At 35.9% G+C, this 10,205-nt stretch overlaps 1 protein-coding gene across 1 annotated transcript; it reads left to right on the top strand.

Moving 5' to 3' along the window:
• Nucleotides 1-629: 629 nt before the first annotated feature.
• Nucleotides 630-6,164, top strand: LOC107817860 (proline transporter 3). The gene is made up of 7 exons (XM_016643752.2): nucleotides 630-1,155; nucleotides 1,989-2,213; nucleotides 2,333-2,427; nucleotides 2,576-2,765; nucleotides 4,371-4,495; nucleotides 5,169-5,384; nucleotides 5,496-6,164. The coding sequence occupies exons 1-7, from the start codon at nucleotides 1,041-1,043 to the stop codon at nucleotides 5,871-5,873; spliced, it is 1,344 nt and encodes a 447-aa protein (XP_016499238.1). The 5' UTR covers nucleotides 630-1,040; the 3' UTR covers nucleotides 5,874-6,164.
• Nucleotides 6,165-10,205: the final 4,041 nt, after the last annotated feature.

Here is a 10,205-nt window from a genome sequence, read left to right as displayed (position 1 = left end):
TGGGAGAAGCTAAAATTTTCTGCTTCTTCCCAAAAGCAAAAAAAATGCTCCTGCTACTGGCCAAAAGTACTTCTCTGTCTTGGCCAAACAACTTAATTTTTTTTAAAAGTATTTTTTTGGGGCGAAAAAGTACTTTTGGCATCCCAGAAACTTGGCCAAACAGGCTCTTAACCTCGATTGCTGCTGGTCTCGGTCTCAACGAGCATTTCGATCTTTAGACTCGATGCCTCGTCTTTGAGCTCGAGCCTGATTCATTACGAGGCTACCCGATGCAACTCCCTTGTCTCGATCAAATAACAAAATCGGGCGGACCGTATACAATGTTATTACGGCACGTCGTCGTTACGATCGTTTATGTATTCTATATCTTGATGTATGAGGTTTCATATATTGGTCGGACTCTTAAAATAAGGTGTGTAAATACAAATTGTAGCAAATTTAGGGGTCATCAATGTTTCCTGTCATTAATATATTATACGTACATAACATATATACTTAATTAAAAAGTTGAAAAGTAATCTAAAAAATCATACTAAAAGAAAAAAGGAAAAACATTTCAACAAAAGATATTTGTGAGAGAATACTTACTTCTCCCGTATAAATGCCGCGAGAAGTGTGAAACCAAAGGTATACACTTGGTTACCTGCACCTATCGTGACAGAAGCGGTAGAAATTTTTTTGTAATCCAATTCCGAATTCCAATATTCCATACGCATCTGTTTGTTAAAATAAAAAAATAAAAATAAATAAAAACTCAATCAAACGTCTTTATATAAGAAGCCCACTTGGGTTTCAAGAATCATCAATAGCCCTGCGAATTTCATGGAAGAACACTAATTCTTTTTGTGTGTTGGGTTCTTTGTATAAAGTAATATCTCCACCACTTAACCCCATTCTGCTTCACACCGATATACGCAACCCTTTATTTGCTTATAATTGGTGTGAAGTCTGAATTCTGCCATTGAATTGAATTAAGTGGGGGGGCTCTGGCTTTGGAAACCGTTTTGCTCATTCAAAGAGAAAAAGAAGAGGAGTTTGTAATGGAAGATGAACATAATAACGGTGTTTATGGGCAAAGCCCTTCTTATCGTAAGGAGAAAACAGAGGATGAACACTCTGTTGTGATTCCTGATACTGCCCATCAAGTCAGCAACGGTTGTTTCTCTATCCCCCTTTTTTTGGCTTATTTTGCTCTTTGATTTTTGAATTTATGTATGTTTCTTTGTGGGTTTGGTTTAAGGTTAGATTACATTTGTTAAGGGTCTTTTATGGAGGTTTTATTTTTATCTTCTCCATTTTTGCTCAGCCTGCTTTGTTGTGTTATGGTATTTTGTTGGAAAAAACAACAAGAAGAAAACAAAAAGAAACATAACTATATCCTCCTTCCATTCGTTTTTTTTTGGCTCCTTCTTGTCTTCGTTTTTTTTTTTTTTGTGGGGTTTTATTAAGTTTATATTAATTTTGTTTAAGGGTCTTTAGGGAGGGAATTTTAGAAGATTGAAGCTATTAGTGAATTTTTGCTCAGCCTGCATATTAGCAACCTTAAATTCATTTTTTGTTAAGAGCATTTTGGGCTTGCTTCATGGGGTCACGTTTTCTATAAAAATTTATTGTAATCTTTGTTTTCGCTTCTTTGTGTTATACTATTTATTTGGAAAAAGAAAAAGAGAATGATAATTCTTGGTCCTTTCTAATGAACTTTTCGCCCTCTTCCAAATGGCTAAAGCTTTTCATGTGTATCAGGTGCATGAAAACTTCTTTTGTGGTAATTGAAAAAAGGAAAGTTTTCAAGCGCCTGATACACATGAGAAACAAGTAATTTTTCTGTTTTGTTTCTTTGAAAGGTTTAAAAAGAATTCTGTGATGCATCATTACTATTAAAAGAACTTTCTTTTTTTTCTTCTTTTTTTGGTTTTTTCAATAATTGTATCTTTGGCTTGAATGCCTATTGACTCTTTTGTTGATTCATTTGTTTTGCAAATATGTAGACTCATGGTTTCAGGTAGGAGTTGTTTTGAGCATGGGTGTCAACAGCGCATATGCACTAGGATATTCTGGAACAATCATGGTTCCTCTAGGTTGGATTGGCGGTGTAGTTGGTTTAGTTTTGTCCACAATTGTCTCTTTGTATGCAAGTGCTCTTATGGCTAAGCTCCACGAAGTTGGAGGGAAGAGGCATATCAGATATAGAGACCTCGCCGGATTTTTGTATGGTATGAGCAATGAAAAAAATACAACTAACTGATTTCATGCTCCCGACATCAATAGCTTGTTTTATTGCTTAATTGTTTCTGCAGCTTTAATTTGAACTGAACTTATTTTGTTGCTGCAGGTCGGACTGCTTATATGCTTATATGGGCATTACAATATGCGAATCTCTTCTTGATAAATATTGGATATGTCATCATGAGCGGTTCAGCCTTAAAGGTTAGAAATAAATTTTCCCTCGTGCAGCCTTTTTTTTTCTTTGGATAATAATTAGATAGGCTGGACAAAGTATCTCTATATGTTTTAAGTGAATAGAAAGTCTTCAAACATTTTTTCTGATTCATGCGTTCCTTGAGTTGCTTGCCAGGCTTTCTATGTTATCTTTAGGGATGACCATCAGCTAAAGCTGCCACACTTTATAGCAATAGCTGGATTAGCATGCATCCTCTTTGCCATTGCAACACCACATTTATCAGCACTGAGGGTTTGGCTCGGGTTTTCAACACTGTTTATGGTACTGTATCTCAGCATAGCATTTGCGTTGTCTGTTAAAGATGGTATGCTACTTCCTCACTTTAATATTTGACTAGCCATATGAACACAATGCAAGCATGTGACAAAAGTAATATATTACATTAATTAATTTTATTAGTTCACCGAACTGTGGAACATGTAAAATAACATACAAACAGAGGTAGTTGTAAACCATAAAATTATTGAGGTTATTACAAAATCAAATACAATGTGACTAATTTAATATTACATTCCAAGTCGCAATTGACTATAATTTCATTGAGGGTAAAATTTGATTATGTAATTTGACCAAAAAACTTGTGGCTATAATTGTCAAAAATGTCGATAAGTTCAAAATGTCTCTGTGCCAATTCTCAGTTCTGGTATGAGTATTGCCATTTGTCTAAGTAATAAGGAGCCCTATTTTCAAGTTGGTTACATAATAGACCTGCAGGCTTTCGGTGCTTATGATGTAGTTTTGATTTCCTCCGCGTTACAAAAATTAATGCATGCTTGAGGAAATCAATTGTGTTAAGCTGATAGCATAATCAGATAAATATTATTCATTGAAAGACATTTTCTAAAGAAGAATTTCTGATACTTAATTGTGTAAATATTAGAGTTAAATGCCAAGAGGTGTTGTTATGTCACATATCATCAGTTTCTCAAATTATACATGGGGAGGCTACTAGATTTTATCATCATACAATGCCAGTTTTGCTTTTTCTGTCAGTAGTTTCTAGAAAGTGTTCCAGAATCTCATGTTACAGTTAGTAGAGCTATTATGAAGGCGATGTGAACTACAATCCCTTACCCATATTATCATCATATCAGCAGAATATTTCACACATAAGCATCTACATATGGAGGGGCTTGTCTTGTTTGTCTACCTGATATGCAGTTGATGCCGCATTGGAGTTTTCCTTGATGTGCTAGAACCATGCTCTATATAAACTTGACGGTGTTCAGAACTAGTGAAAGGAAATCTTAAATTTTCAAATCTTATATGATCCCACCTTCGACTTAAGACTAAAAGAGGATGAAAATGTGGTCGCAGCAGTTGTGGGAAATCTTTCTTTTGGCCCAAAAACTACCTCTTAGACGGGGTTAGAAAAAATTGAATAAATCTAATCAGAATGAAGGAGAAGCAAAATTCTGTAATACGAATGATTCCCTTCTAGTCTCAGACGAGATCTTTCAAATGGAACATTTTTTTGTAGTCTCTCACCTTCTCTCCTAACCAGTCAAAGGGAAGAAATTAGACTTTTCCTTCCTCTATGTTTCTCACTTTTACCTTCTGAACTCTTTATCTTTTCCAACATTTCGTCATATGCACTTAATAAATTTGAACTATTTGCTTTTCTTCGTTTATAGCATTATTATGACTGTGTTAACCCTTCAATTTTGGTGTGGACTTGTACTTGGTTATGAATGTCTAAATATTTTTGACATGCATATCTCTGGGATATGGAGGCAGCTTTTAAATTTTAAGCAGGTCCTTTTGTTTTATGGAGTGACAAGGATCCCTTAGCTTTTTTCATTAGCCTGCCATTGTTTGGTCCTTGAGAATTAGTTGAAGCAGCTACACTGATATATACTTTAGCATCATCTTGCTTGTCTCACTGAAGTATCCGAGATCCGTATCACAGGTGTAAAGGCTTCTCCTAGGGACTACAGCATTCCAGGATCAGGAGCCAACACAATTTGGGCAATTATTGGTGCGACTGGAAACCTTTTCTTTGCATTTAACACTGGAATGATCCCAGAGATACAGGTTAGGAAATACATCCACCAACTTTTGTGATGAGTGCCATACTTTGTTATGAATTTTAAGTTACGTACAATGACTTGATTAGATCCTTCGAATCTTGTTATATGATCAGTATATCTGTTGCCTATGCTCAGTTAGATATCTAAAATTTTAACCAGTGGTTGCAGGAGTATTATCTATTTGATGTCAGCAGATTGAAACGGCTTCCTCATTATTGTATGGGATAGATTCTAAAGTAGTCGAAGTGAAATGTTTGGCACCATCGTTTGTAATTCAACTTTTCTTTTCTAAATACATTGACAGTTAGATAGCGCCCACTGGCACCTGATACATAAGTCAATCCGAACGTCATAGTTTGCGCTTTTTAGCTTCATTTTACGGGTCTCACTTGCTGATAGAATGATAGTGTCAGTTGGAGCTAAAATGTTCGCTTAATTAACTATCATCTCTAATGAGCTAAAATGGTTTTCTCTCAATCTTCATTGGTGTTGCTTGCGGATTGGGAAATATTCTATCTTTATTAATTTAACTGTTGAATGTGTCCCCACCGGGCATTATGAGAAAAGATATTTTCTGCAGAGTACTTCTGTTGATTTCTCTCCAGCTTTTCTGTTAGCTCTTAGTTTTCTTTATAACTGTCGTTTGATACAATTTTCTTGAATTTATGTTGCGACAGGCTACAATCAGACAACCTGTCGTTCGAAACATGGTGAAAGCTCTTAACTTTCAGTTTACAGTGGGAGTTGTTCCCATGCATGCTGTTACTTACATTGGGTATTGGGCTTATGGATCTGGCGTTTCATCCTACTTGCTCAACAATGTCCATGGTCCAGATTGGTTATTGGGAGTTGCTCACTTGTCTGCCTTCTTCCAAGCTATCATTACCTTGCATGTAATATTAATCACCTTGATTTTATTTGGAATTTTATTGTTTTTACCTTTAAAAAAGAACCAACAGTTGATTATTCTTCTCTAATAGTAGTTACTTTGCTTCTGGTTGTAGATATTTGCAAGTCCGACATATGAGTTTCTAGACACTAAATATGGAATCAAAGGAAGCGCCTTGGCTCCGCGCAATCTTGCATTCAGACTGTTCGTCAGGGGTGGTTACCTTATAATGACCACTTTCCTATCAGCTTTGCTACCTTTCCTGGGAAACTTCATGAGCCTTACTGGTGCTATCAGCACAATTCCGCTCACGTTTATACTCCCAAACCACATGTACCTTGTCGCGAAGAAAAACAAGTTATCAAGCTTACAGAAGAGTTGGCATTGGCTAAATATTCTGGTCTTTGGTTGCATGTCAGTTGCTGCATTTGTAGCTGCATTGAAGCTTACCATACTACAGACTCAAACTTACCATGTCTTTGCTGATTTATAGTTTTTCTTTCCGTTTGGGTGAATTGGAAGGTGTTCCAAAGGTCTAAATTTCTTTGTTAGCGACTTCTATTTGGCATTAATAGAAAATGCAATTTTGGTTGCATTGACGATGATCTGTCAAGCTAGCTCAAAATTCGAAGATATTAGCGACAGGTTTTGCGAATTGATGCGGCTCAAGCAATTATACTTATATCTATTTGTTCTTATGTTGTAAGAGCATAGCTCACTAGTGATATTGTTCGATTATGGCGTAGCCAATACATTTTATAATGGAGCTTTTGTGTCTATTATCCGTTTTTGGCGTCACAATTGAACTTATACCCACTTAGTGAAAAAGTTGCACTTCAAATGCACTTAAGGCCAAATAGGCCTTGAAGTATAACAAATGGTTTCATGCACTTAAGGCCAATAAGTCTGAAGTGAAAAATTATACTTCACATGCACTTAAAGCCAAAAGATCTGAAGTGCATAAACGTTTTCCTACACTTACGGCCAATAAGTCTGAAGTAAAAATTGCACTTTAGATGTACTTAAGGCCAAATAGGTCTGAAGTGCAACAAACGTCTTCCTACGCTTAAGGCCAATAAGTCTGAAGTCAAAAATTGCACTTCAGATGCACTTAAGGCCAAAAGGTCTGAAATGCAATAAACGTTTTCCTACACTTAAGGGCAATAAGTCTGAAGTGAAAAATTGCACTTCAGATGCACTTAAGGCCAAAAGATCTGAAGTACAACCAATGTTTTCACGCACTTAAGACCAAATAAGCCTGAAGTGTAAATTGCCTAGAAACAGAAATTTATTCTTTGAATTTTAACAATTCAATATACGATTTAATACCTAAATCTACTCCAAATGAGTTCAAATTCGAAACATAATCTCCAAATATCATCAAGAACAAACCCCAATCTTCAATTTGTAAAAACAACAATAAATCTAACGAACTCATTTTGCAATTAAAAAAGAAAAAAGAAACCCTAAGCAATAGTTACACAAGTAAAGCGCCACAACAGCTCATCATTGTAAAATATCATAAAGTACCTTAAAATATGTTCACAAATACCATATAGAAATTGTTTAAAAAGTGAGTACAAGTTAAAAATATTTTTAAAAGTAGGTATATGTTAAATGGGGACGACCAAATACGGCGCCAGTTCAATTTTTACTTTTATAATGTGTCACTGGGCTTTGGGGATTGCTTCATTAAGTACCACCATCTCTTTGGTGTTTTGTCGATGTGTGATGTGTCTAGAGTTTGCCCATCATCATTTCAAAGATGTGATATTCGCCTAAGCCCAATTGAGGTTAGTCCACCATCTATCTCTATAACATCTATCCACCTCGTTATTCCAATCAATCGATTCATTCAGTAACTCTTAGATAAACTATTAAACTAATAAGAGTTGTATCGTTTAATTTCATTTAAAAATGAAACTTGAATTTTTATAGAATTAAAATAAAAATAATTTTTTGAATTTGATCATTTCTTAGATTTTGTTGAATTGTATCGTATTCATTTTCGATTTTAGAGCAAACAATTACCTAATAAAATTGTTCCTTTTACTTTAACTTAATTTAACTCATGCACTGATATCACATGTAATAACGCAGTTAATAGTGATATTGTCATCTTTGGCTTTAGGCTCACACAATTTTAAAAAACTTCACTTATGTATGAAATTTGGCTTCTTAAGTACCCAACATCACCTTCCTTTTGGATTTTGCCAATGTGAAATTCATCTATTGTTACACACACAGATATTGCTAACCATTTTGTTTGCTTTTGTAGTACTCTGTACGTAGTTTATGCAAGATTTGTATGTTTTTATGTTCAATAGAATTTGGAATTAAAATACGTATATTTGCAATCTTAATACAATCAACCGTAAAATGCCCTCAAATTAAGACACTTCACCTTAAAATGAGAATCTGACTTATATAAAACAACGTGCATGTATTAAAGTTCAATGTTTGGTTTTTTAGTGTCACAATTTTAGTTCACAAAATTTATGGCATATTTTGTTTGATTTGCAAGAATTATTTTGACATTGACATCTTTCATTGATCAAAACTTTTATCTGACCACACCTTCAAAAAGACAAAGCAATGTATAGGGCAGAGCACCAAATGTCACAATAATTATTATTCATCTAGTTATATTGCTTATTGTTGAGCTGAATAATTATTATTCATCTAGTACTGATATGTTTTGATGATTAACAAACTTGGAGCAATTATATTGAAAGAACCAAATTTCATGAACTAGTTACTATGCTACCGTACTAGTGTACAGAATTGAAACGGAGATGACGAAAGAACCAAGGTTATAACAGACTAATGCAGAATGCTGATCAAGTACGAATTCATATGCAAGTTGGATTCCATAGAAAAGCCTATTTGTGCATAACAAGGAATGATTGTAGCTGATGGAATCTGTAGTCAAAAGGGGTATCTATAAATAAGAAAAATGTGATGACCCAAAAAGGTCATCACTTGATTTACAAGTAAATTCAGTGTTTCGAGGTCTTAAAAGCTTCCTTTTATCTCACGTCGATTTGCGTGCACGGTCCGGGCGTATATCCGGAACGCTTTTATGTGAAAATCTTATGAAAATGCTAATTTGCCCTTTAAAAAATTAATTTAAGTTAACTTTGGCCAACATTTTGGGTAAACGGATCCGGACCTGTGATTTGATGGTCCAGGAGGGTCCGTAGAAAAATATGGGACTTTGGCGTATGCCCGGAATTGAATTCAGAGGTCCCAAGCCCGAGAAATGAATTTTTGAAGAAAATGTTTAATTATAATTATAAGAGTGTTTGGAAATTTAAATGTGTTGGAATTTGATGGTATCTGGCCCGTATCTTGGTTCCGGAGACCGATACAGGTCTTATATGGTATTTAAGTCGAGCCTGTAAAATTTGGTAAGAAACGGACTTGATATGACGTGAATCGGACCTTCGGTTGTTAAAATTTGAACTTAAGAGTTCTTGAGATTTCTTTGATTTTGATGCTCAATTCGTTGTTAAAGATGTTAATTTGGAGATTTGATCGCACGAGTAAGTCCATATGATGTTATCGAGTTAGTAGGCATATTTAGTTTGGAGCTCCGAGGGCTCAGGTGAGCTTCGGATAGGTTTTGGGATGTTTTTACACTTAAGAAAGTTGCAAATTTGCTGCTTTTGGTGCACAGACCTTTTGTGGTGCACAGACCTTTTGTGCATTGCGATCGCGAAAGGGAAATTGGGACTGGGGTGGATTTGTTCTACGCGAACGTGTAACCTAGATCGCGAACGCGGAGCACTGGGAGGGCTGCTCTACGCGAACGCGACCTATGGCACACGAACGCGTATGGTAAATTGGAGGTGGGCTAGGAAGTTGTCGTTCTTCTACGCGAACGCGTACGCTGGTCCGCGAACGCGAAGGTCAGGGGGGCCAACCCTTCGCGAACGCGTAGGAGAACTCGCGATCGCGTAAGTCCTCAACCGGAAGCCCTTCGCAAACGTGGCAGGCCCATCGCGAACGCGATGAAGGCCTGCCCGGTCTTTTAAAACAGAACCAAAAACGGGCAGAACTCATTTTTATCATATTTTCAAACTACCAAGGCCTAGAGGCGATTTTCTTCACACAAATTCATCCCCAAAATGTTGGTAATCAATTCTAAACTTTACTCTTTAAATTACCCAATATTTTTCATCACTTTTTAATCAAAAATCAAGAATTTTCATGGTAGAAATTGGGAATTTGGTAGAGTTAGGGCTTTTTGAATAATTGGAATTTAGACCTCGTTTTGGGGTCGGATTTCGAAATTAATTACATATTCGGGCTCGTGGGTGAATGGGTGATCGGGTTTTGGTCCGAACCTCAAGTTTTGACCTAGCGTACCCGGGGTCGATTTTTGAATTTTTAGGGAAAATGATAGAAAACCTATAATTAAGCATTGGGTATGAATTCTTTAGCATTTATTGATGTTGTTAAATTAATTTGGGCTAGATACAAGTAACTTGGAGGTGAATTCTAAAGGAAAAGCGGTGTTTGAGGCTTGAGTTGGCCGTGGAAGTTTGAGGTAAGTGTTTGGTCTAACCTTAGCTTGAGATAAGTGTGGTGACGAGTACCTATACGTCATTGTCAAGCATGCTCGTGAGTCTTAAATTGTAATCGTTGTGTTCTTAATAAGTACTACTAATGCCTAAGCTGATTGATTCTCCGTGTTGAGAAAGAATTATGATTATTCTCGTGATATTTGTTTATTGTTGAATATTGGTTCCAGTTGAGGTTTCATTCGTGAAGTTAAATGTTGGTACAAGTTTGGTTATAGTTGATTCCCTTGTCGGGACAT

The sequence above is a fragment of the Nicotiana tabacum genome, chromosome 11 (genome assembly GCF_000715075.1).
Source record: "Nicotiana tabacum cultivar K326 chromosome 11, ASM71507v2, whole genome shotgun sequence".
In the NCBI taxonomy this organism is placed as follows: domain Eukaryota; kingdom Viridiplantae; phylum Streptophyta; class Magnoliopsida; order Solanales; family Solanaceae; genus Nicotiana; species Nicotiana tabacum.
This window is presented reverse-complemented; position numbering and strand designations above follow the sequence as displayed.

What these genes read in the sequence shown, in the direction of transcription:
- LOC107817860 (XM_016643752.2), top strand. Translation starts at nt 1,041, where the DNA reads ATGGAAGATGAACATAATAACGGTGTTTATGGGCAAAGCCCTTCTTAT. An exon ending in TGCCCATCAAGTCAGCAACG is followed by an intron (nt 1,156 to 1,988) that starts GTTGTTTCTCTA and finishes GCAAATATGTAG; the next exon opens with ACTCATGGTTTCAGGTAGGA. An exon ending in TGAGCGGTTCAGCCTTAAAG is followed by an intron (nt 2,428 to 2,575) that starts GTTAGAAATAAA and finishes GTTGCTTGCCAG; the next exon opens with GCTTTCTATGTTATCTTTAG.